The sequence below is a fragment of the Myodes glareolus genome, chromosome 22 (genome assembly GCF_982192425.1).
Source record: "Myodes glareolus chromosome 22, mMyoGla1.1, whole genome shotgun sequence".
NCBI classification, from domain to species: Eukaryota; Metazoa; Chordata; class Mammalia; order Rodentia; family Cricetidae; genus Myodes; species Myodes glareolus.
Window position 1 is genome coordinate 12,682,385 of NC_142047.1, and position 16,887 is coordinate 12,699,271.

General features: G+C 49.1%; 1 protein-coding gene across 3 annotated transcripts; it reads right to left on the reverse strand.

The window, feature by feature from the left end:
- Positions 1–1,315: 1,315 nt before the first annotated feature.
- Positions 1,316–15,494, reverse strand: LOC148118425 (uncharacterized). 3 transcript variants are annotated; one of them, XR_015735941.1, is made up of 4 exons: positions 15,363–15,494; positions 5,929–11,499; positions 5,348–5,543; positions 1,316–1,692 (listed from the first exon to the last, which is right to left on the reverse strand). XR_015735941.1 is itself a non-coding variant. In XM_087900255.1 (3 exons), exons 2-3 carry the CDS (start codon positions 11,454–11,456, stop codon positions 5,510–5,512), a joined length of 5,562 nt encoding a protein of 1,853 aa, XP_087756381.1. In that variant the 5' UTR covers positions 11,457–11,499; positions 15,363–15,494; the 3' UTR covers positions 1,330–5,509. The 3 variants fall into 3 exon arrangements, 2 of the variants coding, with proteins under 2 accessions (XP_087756382.1, XP_087756381.1); XM_087900255.1 differs by having other exon boundaries at positions 1,330–5,543; XM_087900256.1 differs by lacking the exon at positions 15,363–15,494 and having other exon boundaries at positions 1,329–5,543; positions 5,929–11,497.
- Between the last annotated feature and the right edge of the window lie 1,393 nt (positions 15,495–16,887).

The window sequence follows — 16,887 nt, forward strand, 5'->3', positions numbered from 1 at the left end:
CATTGACAGTGAGACCCAGTAATCAGCATATGGTTGCCTTGCCAGTGGTGGATTCCAAGCATATGTCACCATTCCTGTTTGCCAACGGAGAGGGGGAAGACAGGAAGTCAGAATACATGCCTGCCTAGCAAGCAGTGAACGGACACCTCTCTCTCAAGCTTCCTTTGCTTTTTCAGGAGAGTGTTTCTCTGTAAACAGTCCTTGCTATTCTGGAACTCTCTTTGTGAATGCGACAGATCTTGAACTCACAAAGATCCTCCTGCTTCTGCCTAATGAGTGTGCTTCCTTTGCTTTGGTTTTTATGTTTTCCCTAGTTGCTCTGCTGTCTTTTTGTGTGAATTTCCTGAGACAGGTTGGTACTGACGGCTGGACAAGCTGAAGCAGGGACATCTAAGCTGAAGGCACCTTCCCAGGCCTCTTTTTTTGTTGCTATTGTTGTTTGGTTTTTGTTCTCTAGACCTATAAATGTTTTTCAATATGGTTTTAGGTTTACATCCCTTAAGGCCTCCTTCTCATTTGGCCATCCCAGAAACTGGTTTCTTCCCACCAGTGAGAGCCCTGGGACCACGTGACCCCGGCACAGAAGACCTTCCTAGCTACTTCCTGGACTGCTCACGTCAATGCAGTCAAGAAGCATCGGGTGTGGCCATGCTGCAGATGTGACATGTTTGTGTGCTTCAGACACAGCTACCAATAAGACATAGGTGCCCTGAAGCACGGGACTGCTTCAAGAGTCAATGCCAAAGTTTTTGTGGGAAATAGTTCTGAAAACTACCAGCCACGGTGAAATCAAACAGGATTAGAAAATCCTGACTGAGAAGTTGTGCTGCAATATTTCAATTCACTTGGGATTGGATACCATAGGTTTACATCAGTGTTGGGGTCCAGCCCCAACATAAACTATCTCCCTGGGCCAGTGTGGAGGGGTAGGAATAGTTGAGACACAGCTCATAGGGCAATATCAGGAGGGAGTCCCAGGATTCATTCAATCCTTAAGATCACCCGTGTTTATTATCCAAACAGCTTTTCTATCAAAAGGTGAACTGAGGGGAAGTTCATTAGCGTTCTTTTTCGAGGTAGGGGGACTAAAGTCACTTCCACAAGTATGGTTGCTCCTTCAGGTAGCCTGGATTAACACTTCCCAGGTGATCTCCATAATGGCAAAGAAAGAATCAGAACAATATTAGCATATCCTAATCTTTTTAGGATGGCGACATCCTGTCTGGAAGTCATGTGACCACCTTCCATGTGGCCAGGTATGAGCTGGCCTGTAAGTTTGGCTGCCATACAATGGCCTGTATATAATGGCCTGTATAATATTGCCCCACAGGTCAGGATAAAAATCAAGTCAACATTTAATATAGTAAATAATAAACATGAATTTATTTATTGAATAATGAAATAGTACACAGGAAATTCTGTGTCTGGCCTGTGAAATATTCTTTCACCTCTGGGAGTGGAATATAGTCCTGATGTGCCAACATCAAGTGAAAACTATCAGTGTCATACTACCATGACACCACGGGAAATGGCTAGGGATGCCATTCTGTTGCCGTCCCACAGAGGCAGCTTACAACAGGTTACCACGCTGGTCTTGATAGGTTCAAGTGACCCGTGATGTTCAGCAGAGTTATCCGAGCAGACAAAAATGAAGTTGAAACCACAGTTATGCAGGAACCTTTCGCTAGAATGCTGTGGACAAAATCACAGTTATCGCAGGTTGAGAAATCGATCCCACACATAAGAACAATCACTTATGAAAGATGAAGCCTTCACCCATGTTTCTATTCCCTTTTCTTCATGCCTCCCATCTTTTGTGTGTGTGTTCATATGTGTCTTCTGGAGCACTGCCTGTGTCCACTCCCATGTGAGTAGGAGGGTCTCAAGTGTCATACTTACCTTGCTTCCTGAGACACTCTCCTTGAACCTGTGACTTGTCAGTAACTCTAGATCACCTGTACAAGGATGAAAAGGGGACTTCTCCCTTCCACCTCCATAGAGGTAGGATGATGCACTCCCACTGGCCTTCAAGGCTTTTATGTGGCAGCTGGTTCTGAGCCCACGCCCTCACGTTTGAAGAGCGAGCACTTGGGGAGTGAGTTATTCCTGTCACTAGGAGGACAATTTGATGGCTACGTTCTCATCTCATGATATCTCTCAGGAGCCAGAACAAATGAATAATTGACCCTGTGTGGTGGTCAATCCCTGTTGGAGCTCTGTATGGAAAGCAAGAAGAGATTGTGATTGGATGTGTTCACGAGTGCTTGCAAGTTAAGGAAGACCAAAGGGTATTATGCATTTCCTGCCAATGGTGAGCAGCTTGGGAAATCAGAAAGGTTGGTCAAAAAACAAAAACCAAACAAAAGCAACCACATGATTTCTTGACTTGTGTGAAGATGAGCGGTGTGGATTTGCTGTCTGAAAGGGGCAGAGAAGCCACCACATGCTTTCCTGAGGGAAGACCGAAGGGCAGATGAGGCTGGTGCCTTCGAGACCTTGAAAGGAAGTGCCCTGGCTTTATTGGATGGTGTCCCTAATGGATTCTGTAACCTTGTCTGTCAGGGACAGATTTCTTTCACATTGTCCCTGGCTAGACAGCCTTTGCTTGAGGAGAGCTGAGCAGACATGTGTGTCCCATTCTCACCTTCCATGGTGCTCAGCCTGAATTCTCTGGCCACCTGCCCACCTGCCTCCCATTCAGCTTCACCACGACAGGAGACAGATCATGATGTCAGAGTCACACAGAGTTTGCTATTCCCCCTGCTTTCCAAAGGCTCATGAGAAAGCTGTGAAGATCATCCTTTGCTTGATTAGATGGCTTTCCCAACACCAGGAGCTGATTGACAGGACACTCCCTAAACTCCATGATGCCCTGCGCTGGTCCAGGACTTATGTTCACATTGACTACTGTGTCTGATAGTCAGGGGCTGGAAGACACTAACGCTGAATGCCCCACCTCTTTCAGCAAGTTGGCAGAGAGGCTGTGGCATGGGTTGGTTGACGGGCTGCCACTGTGGTCAGACTTCCGTTGTCACATAAGGCAGACCACTGATGGTTTTGTATGTTGTGTCTCCCAGTGAGGATTGAGGGGTGTGCCTGTTGTTTGTTCTTTTTCTGAAACTATCTAGCCCATTCTGACCGTGTGAGGTGGTCCCGAACATCCAATTGGGTGCAGAGAGGCAAACAGGGCTCCTCTAGGTGAGGGGTTCCACAAAAGAAACTTTGTTGTGGATTTGGCTGAGTGCAAGGGTCTCTTCTGTCTTCCCGACATCTTTATGGAAATGCAGGTTTGTAACTTTCAAGAGAGACAGTGGTGTCATCGGCTCTCTGAGAGAGCAAGGAGAGCAGAAGAGTGGGGACAGTGACAGTCAGAGCTCAGGGAGATGCTACCCAAGAGTTTGCTCTCCCCATCCTGGATAATATATTGCTTAGTTTGAATGAGAATGACTCCCATGGATGGACATGTTTGGATATGGAACAGGAGGTATGGCCTGGAAGGAGGAAGTGTCAGTAGGGGTCACAGAGCTTTAAGGATTCTACAGCCAAACCATTCCAAATAATTCTCTCTCTCTCTCTCTCTCTCTCTCTCTCTCTCTCTCTCTCTCTCTCTCTCTCTGTGTGTGTGTGTGGGGGTGTTGCTTGAGAATCAGTGTCAGCTATCACCTCCAGCTCCAATGTCACGACTGCCTGCCTATTGCTAGATTCCCATCAGGATGGTCATGTACTGTCCCCCTCTGCAACTGTGGAACCTTAAATAACATGCTTTCTCACTTAAGTGGCCTTGGCCACAGTGTTTTGTCAGCAGAATGGGCTAATTCAGTAAGTGAATGCTAGAATAGGTATCTGTCTGCACCAAGGTCCTATCTCAAAGGTCCTAGGGTATCTGCAAATGATTCTTGACACAGGGAGACAAGTGTCAAGGCCTCCTCAGGATGACCCGCTGACCCACTGCCCCATCAACACTAGAGTTCGGCAATGTAGGCTGCCACAGAGACTGTGTGTGCAAGCTGTGCTCAGCGGTGGCTGAGGAAGTAGACTGCTGTTTGCTAAGCTGATGCAACACCCACATTCAGAAAGACCAATGCCAGCATTCTCAGCAGACATAAAGCCCGATTCATTGGTGGATTCCGTTAAGATCAGGCTTCAGAAACTCATCTTCCACACAGAGACATTCAGAGAACTCAAACTAATTCATCACTTCAGCGCTTCTCAATCTGTGGGTCTCAACCTCTTTAGGGATCGAATGAGCCTTTCACAGGCTCACCTAAGATCGGAAACAGGAGCAAAGGTAACTGTTTTTTGGGGGTCTCCACAACATAAGGAACTGTATTAAGGTTGCAGCATTAGGAATATTGAGAACCACTGATTCAAATAATCCCCTCAGACAAGAACCCTGGATTCCCTGTCAGCTGGGAAGCTCTCGCTGACACAGAGCTGTTCACAACCTGCATGGTGACCATGAGGATTCTGCAGTCACCTCACTCAGCAAGAATGTACACAATAACACTGGCTGATACCTTGTAGCTCCATGACAGTGACTGTTTTCCCCAATCTAGACCCCGGATGTCATCACTGGACACAAAGCCGGCCAAGGATGCAGGCCTTGTCCAGCAGTGATGTTCCACAGTCCTCTCAAGTCCTAGTTACCTTTTCACAGTAGCCAGAAAAGTCCTGTAATTTTAGACAATCAGAGTGAAAGAATCATTCAATGGGATAAAAATACAACCACAGTTTCTAAACTTCTGGAACATGGGAAGGGCAGCATGGACCCTGGTGGCAGGAGGCTGTGAAGAAAAGGACGCAGATGCTACCAGATCAGCCTGTGGTTGGATAGAGCAGAAAGAGGAGGCTCCTGGGAAGGGGTTGGCTTGAACCCCCTAGGGAGGCATGGTCTTCTGCTCCTGAGTACCCATGCCCTGCACCCCATATCTCTCTTCTCCAGGGAGTTTCTCCCGATCAGCCCGCCCAAGGTCCCTGTCCTTGCCCTACCTGCTCATCTCTTTCTTCTCAACTGCGTGGCTGGAACTGGAATTTCCCATGGGCAGACTCCTCCCCTTCCCCAGCGTCATGCCCTGTCCCCCTCACTGTCTTACTGATTTTCTTCTCTCTTGCCTTGTCCCACAGACCCCTCTCCTCCTCTCTGCCCTGGATGTGGACTTCTTTACAGCTGGTTATCCATAAGGATCTTCAAAAATTAGGGGACGATTTGGTGAAGACCCCATGTCGTGTGGAACATGAAGTTGCATAACGTAGATTGCAGAAGTTGGATGGCTGACTCTTTAAAATAGGGTTCCCGTGTGTCCGACTTCTGTGTCCAGCCATAGCGCTGGGACAAGTATGAGCTTACCTTGTGGGAGCTAACAGCTCCCACTGCAGGGAGAGGAGGGGTAGAGAGCTTGTCCCATGTTGTGTCACAAGGCATGATGTTCAGGCACATAGCTCTTAAATGTTCTGGCCTGGTACCCTCTTGTGGCTGGTAGGCCACACCAGGCCGAACAGCAGCCATGGTTTATGAACCATGGCCCCAGGCCTGTTCTTCAGACCTTGAAAGGGGACACAAACAAAGGACTCTGTTAGTGACTCTGACATAGACAGGACTCACCACTGGGCTAGCCTGTTGTTCCACAGCTCTCTACGTGATTCCTCTTGCCTAACCTGATCTCCCTACCCCAAGCCCAAACCCCTCTCCTTCCCTCCGCTGCCCCTGGTTGCATCCTCTGCTTCTCTGCTTCAGGCTCAACTTCCCCAAATCCATATAAAGGGGTAGAGTGGGAACGCTCCTTCTAGGGTCACAGACATTAGGGTTCGTATCCTATAACAGGTGCAGCATATCCTTGGCAAAAGCTAAGATCTAATACACAAGAAATCACTGGGCTTGTCTAACCGGGCTCATTGGGACTCCATTTCCCACCTCTCCCTGTCCCTCACCTGGGGGTTGGGGTTCCTTCCGTTGGGGTGAGGAGGCAACAGAAGAAACAGCAGCAGAGACGATGAATTTGCCTCCTCACCCCTTTAAGGCGCCATCTCTTCTTCTTCTTGTCAGGGTTCTGGTTTCCAGCATGCAAGTTGTCTTCACGGTCCACATTTGGGCTAGGCGGGCTGCCCACGGATTCTTCATATTCCTCCCTCTGATTCAGGAGAGGGGCCAAGGACTCCTCACTCCCCCAGGGGGAGCCAGGGATAATGATGACTTCGGGATATAGACATGGGGTCACAGGACCACCAAATGTTACATCATTCTCTGTGCCCTGGCTTGGGCCATCACCTATGGTGCCCTCATTCTCCCTGCTGAGGCCAGTGCCCCTGGTGACGTCGGGGTCTTCACTATGACTCAGGGGATCACAATAAGTTACATCAACTCCATTGCCCTCTCTTGGGCCATGGCCTGTGGTGGACTCAGTAACCATGCTGGGGCCAGGGCCCTTGGTGACCTGAGGGTCTTCATTGTGGCTCAGGGGATCACAATCAGTTACATCAATTCCTATGCCCTCTGTTGTGCCATGGCCTGTGGTGGACTCAGTAACCATGCTGGGGCCAGGGCCCTTGGTGACCTGAGGGTCTTCATTGTGGCTCAGGGGATCACAATCAGTTACATCAATTCCTATTCCCTCTGCTGGGCCATGGCCTGTGGTGGACTCAGTAACCATGTTGGGGCCAGGGCCCTTGGTGACCTGAGGGTCTTCATTGTGGCTCAGGGGATCACAATCAGTTAGATCAATTCCTATGCCCTCTGTTGTGCCATGGCCTGTGGTGGACTCAGTAACCATGCTGGGGCCAGGGCTCTTGGTGACCTGAGGGTCTTCATTGTGGCTCAGGGGATCACAATCAGTTACATCAATTCCTATGCCCTCTCTTGGGCTCTGGTCTGTGGTGGACTCTGTATCCCTGCTGGGGCCAGGGCCCTTGGTGACCTGAGGGTCTTCATTGTGGCTCAGGGGATCACAATCAGTTACATCAATTCCTATGCCCTCTGTTGTGCCATGGCCTGTGGTGGACTCAGTAACCATGCTGGGGCCAGGGCCCTTGGTGACCTGAGTGTCTTCATTGTGGCTCAGGGGATCACAATCAGTTACATCAATTCCTATGCCCTCTGTTGTGCCATGGCCTGTGGTGGACTCAGTAACCATGCTGGGGCCAGGGCCCTTGGTGACCTGAGGGTCTTCATTGTGGCTCAGGGGATCACAATCAGTTACATCAATTCCTATGCCCTCTGTTGTGCCATGGCCTGTGGTGGACTCAGTAACCATGCTGGGGCCAGGGCCCTTGGTGACCTGAGGGCCTTCATTGTGTCTCAGGGGATCACAATCAGTTACATCAATTCCTATGCCCTCCGTTGTGCCATGGTCTGTGGTGGACTCAGCAACCATGCTGGGGCCAGGGCCCTTGGTGACCTGTGGATCTTCATTGTGGCTCAGGTGATCACAATCAGTTACATCAATTCCTATGCCCTCTGCTGGGCCATGGCCTGTGGTGGACTCAGTAACCATGCTGGGGCCAAGGCCTTTGGTGACCTGAGGGTCTTCATTGTGGCTCAGGGGATCACAATCAGTTACATCAATTCCTATGCCCTCTCTTGGGCTCTGGCCTGTGGTGGACTCAGTAACCATGCTGGGGCCAGGGCCCTTGGTGACCTGAGGGTCTTCATTGTGGCTCAGGGGATCACAATCAGTTACATCAATTCCTATGCCCTCTCTTGGGCTCTGGTCTGTGGTGGACTCTGTATCCCTGCTGGGGTCAGAGCCCTTGGTGACCTGAGGGTCTTCATTGTGGCTCAGGGGATCACAATCAATTACATCAATTCCTATGCCCTCTGTTGTGCCATGGCCTGTGGTGGACTCAGTAACCATGCTGGGGCCAGGGCCCTTGGTGACCTGAGGGTCTTCATTGTGGCTCACGGGATCACAATCAGTTACATCAATTCCTATGCCCTCTCTTGGGCTCTGGCCTGTGGTGGACTCTGCATCCCTGCTGGGGCCAGGGCCCTTGGTGACCTGAGGGTCTTCATTGTGGCTCAGGGGATCACAATCAGTTACATCAATTCCTATGCCCTCTGCTGGGCCATGGCCTGTGGTGGACTCAGTAACCATGCTGGGGCCAGGGCCCTTGGTGACCTGAGGGTCTTCATTGTGGCTCAGGGGATCACAATCAGTTACATCAATTCCTATTCCCTCTGTTGTGCCAGGGCCTGTGGTGGACTCAGTAACCATGCTGGGGCCAGGGCCCTTGGTGACCTGAGGGTCTTCATTGTGGCTCAGGGGATCACAATCAGTTACATCAATTCCTATGCCCTCTCTTGGGCTCTGGCCTGTGGTGGACTCAGTAACCATGCTGGGGCCAGGGCCCTTGGTGACCTGAGGGTCTTCATTGTGGCTCAGGGGATCACAATCAGTTACATCAATTCCTATGCCCTCTGTTGTGCCATGGCCTGTGGTGGACTCAGTAACCTTGCTGGGGCCAGGGCCCTTGGTGACCTGAGTGTCTTCATTGTGGCTCAGGGGATCACAATCAGTTACATCAATTCCTATGCCCTCTCTTGGGCTCTGGCCTGTGGTGGACTCTGCATCCCTGCTGGGGCCAGGGCCCTTGGTGACCTGAGGGTCTTCATTGTGGCTCAGGGGATCACAATCAGTTACATCAATTCCTATGCCCTCTCTTGGGCTCTGGCCTGTGGTGGACTCAGTAACCATGCTGGGGCCAGGGCCCTTGGTGACCTGAGGGTCTTCATTGTGGCTCAGGGGATCACAATCAGTTACATCAATTCCTATGCCCTCTGTTGTGCCATGGCCTGTGGTGGACTCAGTAACCATGCTGGGGCCAGGGCCCTTGGTGACCTGAGGGTCTTTATTGTGGCTCAGGGGACCACGATAGGTTACATGAATTGCAATATCCCGGCTTGGGCCATGGCCTGTGGTGGACTCATTATCCCTGCTTGCGCCAGGGCCCTTGGTGACCTGAGGGTCTTCATTGTGGCTCAGGGTATCACAATCAGTTACATCAATTCCTATGCCCTCTCTTGGGCTCTGGCCTGTGGTGGCCTCAGTAACCATGCTGGGGCCAGGGCCCTTGGTGACCTGAGGGTCTTCATTGTGGCTCAGGGGATCACAATCAGTTACATCAATTCCTATGCCCTCTGTTTTGCCATGGCCTGTGGTGGACTCAGTAACCATGCTGGGGCCAGGGCCCTTGGTGACCTGAGGGTCTTTATTGTGGCTCAGGGGACCACGATAGGTTACATGAATTGCAATGGCCCGGCTTGGGCCATGGCCTGTGGTGGACTCATTATCCCTGCTGTTGCCAGGGCCCTTGGTGACCTGAGGGTCTTCATTGTGGCTCAGGGGATCACAATCAGTTACATCAATTCCTATGCCCTCTGTTTTGCCATGGCCTGTGGTGGACTCAGTAACCATGCTGGGGCCAGGGCCCTTGGTGACCTGAGGGCCTTCATTGTGGCTCAGGGGATCACAATCTGTTACATCAATTCCTATGCCCTCTCTTGGGCTCTGGCCTGTGGTGGACTCAGTATCCCTGCTGGGGCCAGGGCCCTTGGTGACCTGAGGGCCTTCATTGTGGCTTAGGGCATCACAATCAGTTACATCAATTCCTATGCCCTCTGTTGTGCCATGGCCTGTGGTGGACTCAGTAACCATGCTGGGGCCAGGGCCCTTGGTGACCTGAGGGTCTTCATTGTGGCTCAGGGGATCACAATCAGTTACATCAATTCCTATGCCCTCTGTTGTGCCATGGCCTGTGGTGGACTCAGTAACCATGCTGGGGCCAGGGTCCTTGGTGAACTGTGGGTCTTTATTGTGGCTCTGTGGACCACGATAGGTTACATGAATTGCAATGTCCTGGCTTGGGCCATGGCCTGTGGTGGACTCATTATCCCTGCTGGTGCCAGGGCCCTTGGTGACCTGAGGGTCTTCATTGTGGCTCAGGGGATCACAATCAGTTACATCAATTCCTATGCCCTCTGTTGTGCCATGGCCTGTGGTGGACTCAGTAACCATGCTGGGGCCAGGGCCCTTGGTGACCTGAGGGCCTTCATTGTGGCTCAGGGGATCACAATCAGTTACATCAATTCCTATGCCCTCTGTTGTGCCATGGCCTGTGGTGGACTCAGTAACCATGCTGGGGCCAGGGCCCTTGGTGACCTGAGGGTCTTCATTGTGGCTCAGGGGATCACAATCAGTTACATCAATTCCTATGCCCTCTCTTGGGCTCTGGCCTGTGGTGGACTCAGTAACCATGCTCTGGCCAGGGCCCTTGGTGACCTGAGGGTCTTCATTGTGGCTCAGGGGATCACAATCAGTTACATCAATTCCTATGCCCTCTGTTGTGCCATGGCCTGTGGTGGACTGAGTAACCATGCTGGGGCCAGGGCCCTTGGTGACCTGAGGGTCTTCATTGTGGCTCAGGGGATCACAATCAGTTACATCAATTCCTATGCCCTCTCTTGGGCTCTGGCCTGTGGTGGACTCAGTAACCATGCTGGGGCCAGGGCCCTTGGTGACCTGAGGGCCTTCATTGTGGCTCAGGGGATCACAATCAGTTACATCAATTCCTATGCCCTCTGTTGTGCCATGGCCTGTGGTGGACTCAGTAACCATGCTGGGGCCGGGGCCCTTGGTGACCTGAGAGTCTTCATTGTGGCTCAGGGGATCACAATCAGTTACTTCAATTCCTACGCCCTCTGTTGTGCCATGGCCTGTGGTGGACTCAGTAACCATGCTGGGGCCAGGGCCCTTGGTGACCTGAGGGTCTTCATTGTGGCTCAGGGGACCACGACAGGTTACATGAATTGCAATGTCCCGGCTTGGGCCATGGCCTGTGGTGGACTCATTATCCCTGCTGGTGCCCGGGCCCTTGGTGACCTGAGGGTCTTCATTGTGGCTCAGGGGATCACAATCAGTTACATCAATTCCTATGCCCTCTGTTGTGCCATGGCCTGTGGTGGACTCAGTAACCATGCTGGGGCCAGGGCCCTTGGTGACCTGAGGGTCTTCATTGTGACTCAGGGGCTCACAATAGGTTACATCACTTTCTATGGCCACTCCTGGGCCATGGCCTGTTCTGTCTTTAGTATCCCTGCTGGTGCCAGTACCCATCGTGACATCAGGGACTGTAGTTTGGCTTGGGGGAATACCATCCCAGTCTTCGACATCTGTACATTGACTTTTGCAAGGGCCCATAGTTTCTTTGTGGTCTTCCCCCTGGCTCAGGGCACACAGCAGAGTAAGGCCTGACCGGAAGTTGATGCTGCCCTTCTCCTGCACCTCATCCTCTCCGCTGTCATCCTCCATGTCTAAATCCTCCATGCAGGAGAAGTAGTCCTCCTCTGACTCACTGTAAAGATCAGTTTCATTCGAGTTAGTACTCTCCATCTCCTCAGAAAAATTCTGTGAGGCCGACAAAACCGGCCAGCTCTTATGCCCCAGTTTTTCCGTTTCCTCGTCCATGACCCCCACCCTGACGGGTGGGGGATGGGACCACCACAAGATTCTAGAAGGAAAAAGACAAAAGCAGGTCTAGAGAAGTTTATGGCTCTAAATGTCTAAATCATGAAAATCATCAAAAAATTAGCTACCTCAAACCTCCTAATGATACATCTTAGGGTCAGAGGTTAAAAAGAAAATAAATGTCAACCCAAACCCCAAAGCAATTATGGGAAAGCATAAGAAAGAGCAGAGACGAAATAAGTGGTCTCTTAGAGTTTGAATCAGAGACCAAAGAAACAAGGATCTGGTGATTTGAAAGGATGAAGTCAGACAAACCCTTGACCTGCATCACCCAGAGAGAAGATTGAAACTCTTGAAATGTGAGACAAGACATAAAGTATGAAGGAAGGACAAGTAGGACCTAGGGAGCCCTGCGTGTGTGTGATGTGAACTGATTCTAAACAGTTGATACTCCTGTAAGCAAGAGATTTCTTGAATTATAAGAGACACTAACGTTGATAAGATGTTATTAAACCTACATAGCACTTGCTGCCTTCCAACTACTCCACCCTGAGCATGAGGATCAATTCCACATGTTATAAAACATTCACAGGGATCAATTTAGGGATGAGATGGAAAGAGAAACACAACTTCTGCTAGCAAGGACATCTCAGGACCAACAGAGTGCATGATGGCTCTTTCCATATAACAGAGACCACTGCTCCTCGGGAAGCATCAAAAAGCCACGAAGAAAGATCATTGCAAATATAGTCTTGAAAGCCAGTATAATCCTGAGGCTGAACCCATAACAACAACAACCACAACACACACACACACACACACACACACACACAGGATTAAGTGTATCCCAGTGTCCTTGACCAACATTCACTTGTACATCTGTTATCAGATTCCTTGCTTCTTCACACAAATTCAAACAATCCATGACAGCTAGGATGTTTCCTATTCACAGAGAGTTCAACAGGGAATCCTAGGACAATTCTATGGGGAAACTATCTAACAGGCATGTAAGGAGATCAAGTGAAGAGGTCCATACTTAGCCACAAAAACATCAACTTTTGTTGTTCTCTGAAGACAAAATAGACATGATGTTCGTACTGCAATCCCCACCCCCTTTCTGGTTCCAGAGAAATGGTGACTAGAGCTGTGCATCATTAGCTCGAATCCTAATTGAAATGGGGGACTTTGGGGCACACACCAGGGGCAGCTGTAATGTCACAGAGCAGATGAAAAGGATCCCAGGTCATTGTATACATCTATAGAAGTGTTACAGAGGATTCCTTATTTCACACAGATAAGGTTTAAAATAAGAAAAATGAAACTAAAGTAAAACGTGGCAAAAATATTTAAATGGAACAATTCAGCAAAATGAACACATAAGCAGAAATCTGTGCCTCAACAAAAAGCATTGATTGTATGTATCAAAAACAACTGAACACAAAATCCAGACAACAAAGAGGAAATCTCCCAATGTCAAGGTCCAAGAGATTAGGAGATTCCAGTTTATGAGGTCAAGTGTAGAAGTCTGGCTGCTCTCTATCCAACAAGAGTTTCTCTGCAGCATCAAGACAAACCGCAGTCTGCTGCAGGGCCTTATAGGATGAGATTTCGATAACTTCTCGCAAAGGCCTTTTGTGATGTCACAGTAAGGAATGGACCAGTAACAGCAAAAAGACCAAAAGATGATTCTCTACCCTGCTCCAGGGACTACATAACTTTTGTCAAGGCTGTGAGCAAATCCCCAACAAAATACAGCTTAAATGACAAAGGGTAACCCTCTCTCAGGCTCTCAGGGGACAGGGAGGGGTGGCAGATGAGGAGCTGGGGACTTGGGAAGATAGGTCTGAAGCAGTTGGATACATGACTTTGGCAGGTCCCTGGTGTATCCAGCCACCCAATTCCTCCTGATGTCCTAGGCTTTTATGACTTCCCCAAACTGGATCAAACTGCACCTCCTGCTAGAACCCAGGCATTCAGACACATGAGAAGGTGTGAGACCATTCCTATCAAACCTGAGCAGGACACTTTGACTTTAAGAACATAGTAAGCAGGTATCACAGTAACAAGGTAACAAGTGATATAGTAACAAGGTGGACAGACTCAGCAACTCTGTGCTGACCTTTGCTAGGGACGCGGGTATGGACTAGAGAATGAACCCATGGTGTGCCCCAATGCCCTTTGCACTAGGATGCTAAAGTTCTCTAAGTATTCTGATGACTACAGACATCGTCTCCACACTTCACACCTTCAGCTCCTTTATCTAAAACTCATATAGACGGTCATCTAAAGGATGCTAGCCCTCCCCGACACTGGGATGCTGTAATAAAATGGACTGTACCTCATGGTACACATGACATGTTTTTGGTCTTTTTTGCAGGGTGTTGGGGTGTAACATAGCAAGTGTGGAAGATAGCTACCAGGGTAGATGAGCATTTAAGTGCTCCAAAGGATCTGTGAGATAAAAGATGGCACAGGTAGATGTGATAAATCTTCACACGGGGATGAAAGAGATGGCTTTAAAGCTTGTCCATACTAGTAAACTTTGAAAACCAGAAGTATTAAATTTAAGGAATGTCAAGGAATAATCATGCTAAAGAATAGATATACAGGACTAGTAAAGAGAAACTGAATGAAAAGCACAAATTAAGTCAAGAACCACCTCAGCGACAGAAATGAAAACCAGAAAACTGGGAAGCAAACTCACTGTTTGGATGTCAAAGCAAATGAATAGCGTCTGTTTTCGTAGATCGGTAATATCAAGGTTTATATGAATCAATATACGAGCTCAACAACTCTGCACCTAACCAAGCTAGTTTCTCTGCAGAGTGAGAAGCCCCAGCCCTAGCCAGGGCCTCATGTGGGCAGAGTCTGCAACTCCTCACAATGGCTCCAGTGAGGTCATGGGGGAAATGAACCAATCACAGCTATTTACAACCCCCCCCCAAAAAACCCACTTCACCTTCTGTCTCCCAGGACTGCATGGTTGTCTCACTGCCATGACCAATTCCCTGAGAAGCAGCAACATTTGCTCCATAGGATGTGCTATGGCTCAGACTCTCAGAGGACAGGGAATCCATGTCTGGGGACTTGGGAAGATGGGTCTGAAGCAGCTGCTTACATGGCTTTGTCATGTCCTGTTGCCTCTAATGACTCAATACCCCCTGCTGGGTTCCACCACCATGGGGCATTACAATGTTCAGAACAGCACCCCGTGTTAGAGACCAGAAATCCAGAGAATTGAGGAGGTGTGAAACCTCTCCCACACAAACCTTGAGGACATTTGGACTTTAATAACAGCAGCAGTACCAACAAGAGTGGACTCAGCCGGCTTTGGGCTAGCCTGGGTTAGAGACAGGCTATGGACTAGATAGTGAACACAGGCTTCTTCAAGGTCCTTTTCACTCAGACCCTCAAATTCTCTGATGACTCCAACTACTACAGCCCTCTTCCTCTCCACCCTCAGGACACTCAGTTCCTTTCCCCTAAACTCATAGTTTTTAACACCCAAAGGATGATAGCCTGTCTGTGACACTGAGAGGCCATGAGAAAACTGTCATCCCTCGAGACTTTCCAGAGCGTGTTCTGTTTAATGAGTGGCATGGTGCACAGGAGAAGAGTCTTAACGTGATAAGGGGATTTATAACCACAGGGAAATGGTGGGGAAAGTAACAAGGGAGGTGGGGATGCTCCGAGTGCACTACCGAATCAAATCCCTTATCTTTTACAGCTAACTTAACAAAAGTTAGGTAAAGAAATAAACCAATGTATGAAATGTCAAAGATGAATGTGTAGAGAATAACAGAAAATGGTTGATGAGGAAATAAACTGAAGGAGGTGCGAACTAAATCTAAGCCAAGTCAGTCAAAATTCAGACACAAACCCGCCCCCACTGGGAGGCACACTCACGATGTTCAGGTCAGTGGTGGTCACAGATGTTCACTTCCAAAGACGCACAATAAAAATCAAAATCTATAAAATCTATAAAAAAAAATCTAGAGTAAAGTTCTCTGCACCCAACCAACGGTTTCACTGCAGCCTAAGAACAAGGTCTAGGCCCAGCTGGTGCCTAATTATATAGGTGGGTCTCTCTCATACATCACAATGGTTCCTTGTGAGGTCACGGAGCCATGCGCCAATCACAGTTGACCAGAAGTCAGCATAGCTTTGGAGTTCTTTGCTCATGGCTCCTCCCACATCAATGCCAAGACTCAGTATAAGGGAGGTAGAAGTTATTTGACTCAGGCTTGCAGAGGATCAGAACAGCAGGGTGGTGGGCTCAACTGGTGGCACTGGCAGCAGGGCCTCAGGCGACTGCTTTCTCTGCATAGACATCTCCTCACCCTCGAGCCTATTGAAATATCCTTGCCATCTAGGCCACTCCTGAAATTCTTTTCTGTGTCAAAACCACAAATCCTGGTTCATCCTGAGTCAAGATCCCTAAAAGCTTAAACTGTTGAGGGTGACAGTTCCAAGTTAGTTTTCTATCATGTTAGTGACTGACATTTCAGGGGTAGAGAGCTGACTGTGTTGCCTGGTGGCCTAGGTTTACCTTCTGCATTGCTCCTTTATAGAATGAGAAATATATAATAAGCAGATCAGGTGACTGCTTGGTACTTATCTCCTCTACAAGCTGGGAGCTTTATTCTCTACCTGTATCACACTCCAGGCATCCTGGACTATGACCATACAGCCTGATCCCATCAGCTCAGCAGGGCTGGGCCCGGTTAGCACTTGGAGTGCACGCCAGGCATGTTGGCACACATGGTAATCTTACCATATGGGGGTGAAGGCAGGAGGATCAGAAGTTCAAGGTCATCCCTAGACATCTGTTAAGAACAACATGAGCTCCATGAGACCCTGTCTAAAAAAGGAAAGCAAAACATTTTAATACATTTCCACAGCTTTGGATTCAGCAATGCTTTCTTATCCCAGCAGCATAAGCACACACCGGGTGAGAGAAGGCTGTTAAGGGAGAACCCGGAACAGACAGACCTGGGCACTCATAGGGGAGGAAGAGCAGGTCATGTCCAAATACTCAGAAGGTGGAAGATAGACCCCTTGTTGCAACTCTGAATCATGGAAAAAGGTCAACATCGACTCTGCTCCCCACAAAATGGGAGGGTTCAGGGTTTTATGTAGCCCATGCTGGTGTCAGATTTACCACGTAGACAAAACTAGCCTGGAACCTTTGATCCTCCTGCCTTTGTTTCCCAACTCCTTATACTGCAGGCGCGATTCCATGCCTGGCATTGTTTTCTAAATTCACTTAATTATTATTTTTAGTACTCTGTGTGTGTTCCTAGTGTATGTATGTATGTTCCTATGTGTATGTGTGTTGCTATGTGCATGTGTGTCTGTTCCTATGTATATGTTCCTATGTATATGTGTGTGTGAGTTCCTATGTGTGTATGTGTTTGCAGCATGTGGCTAT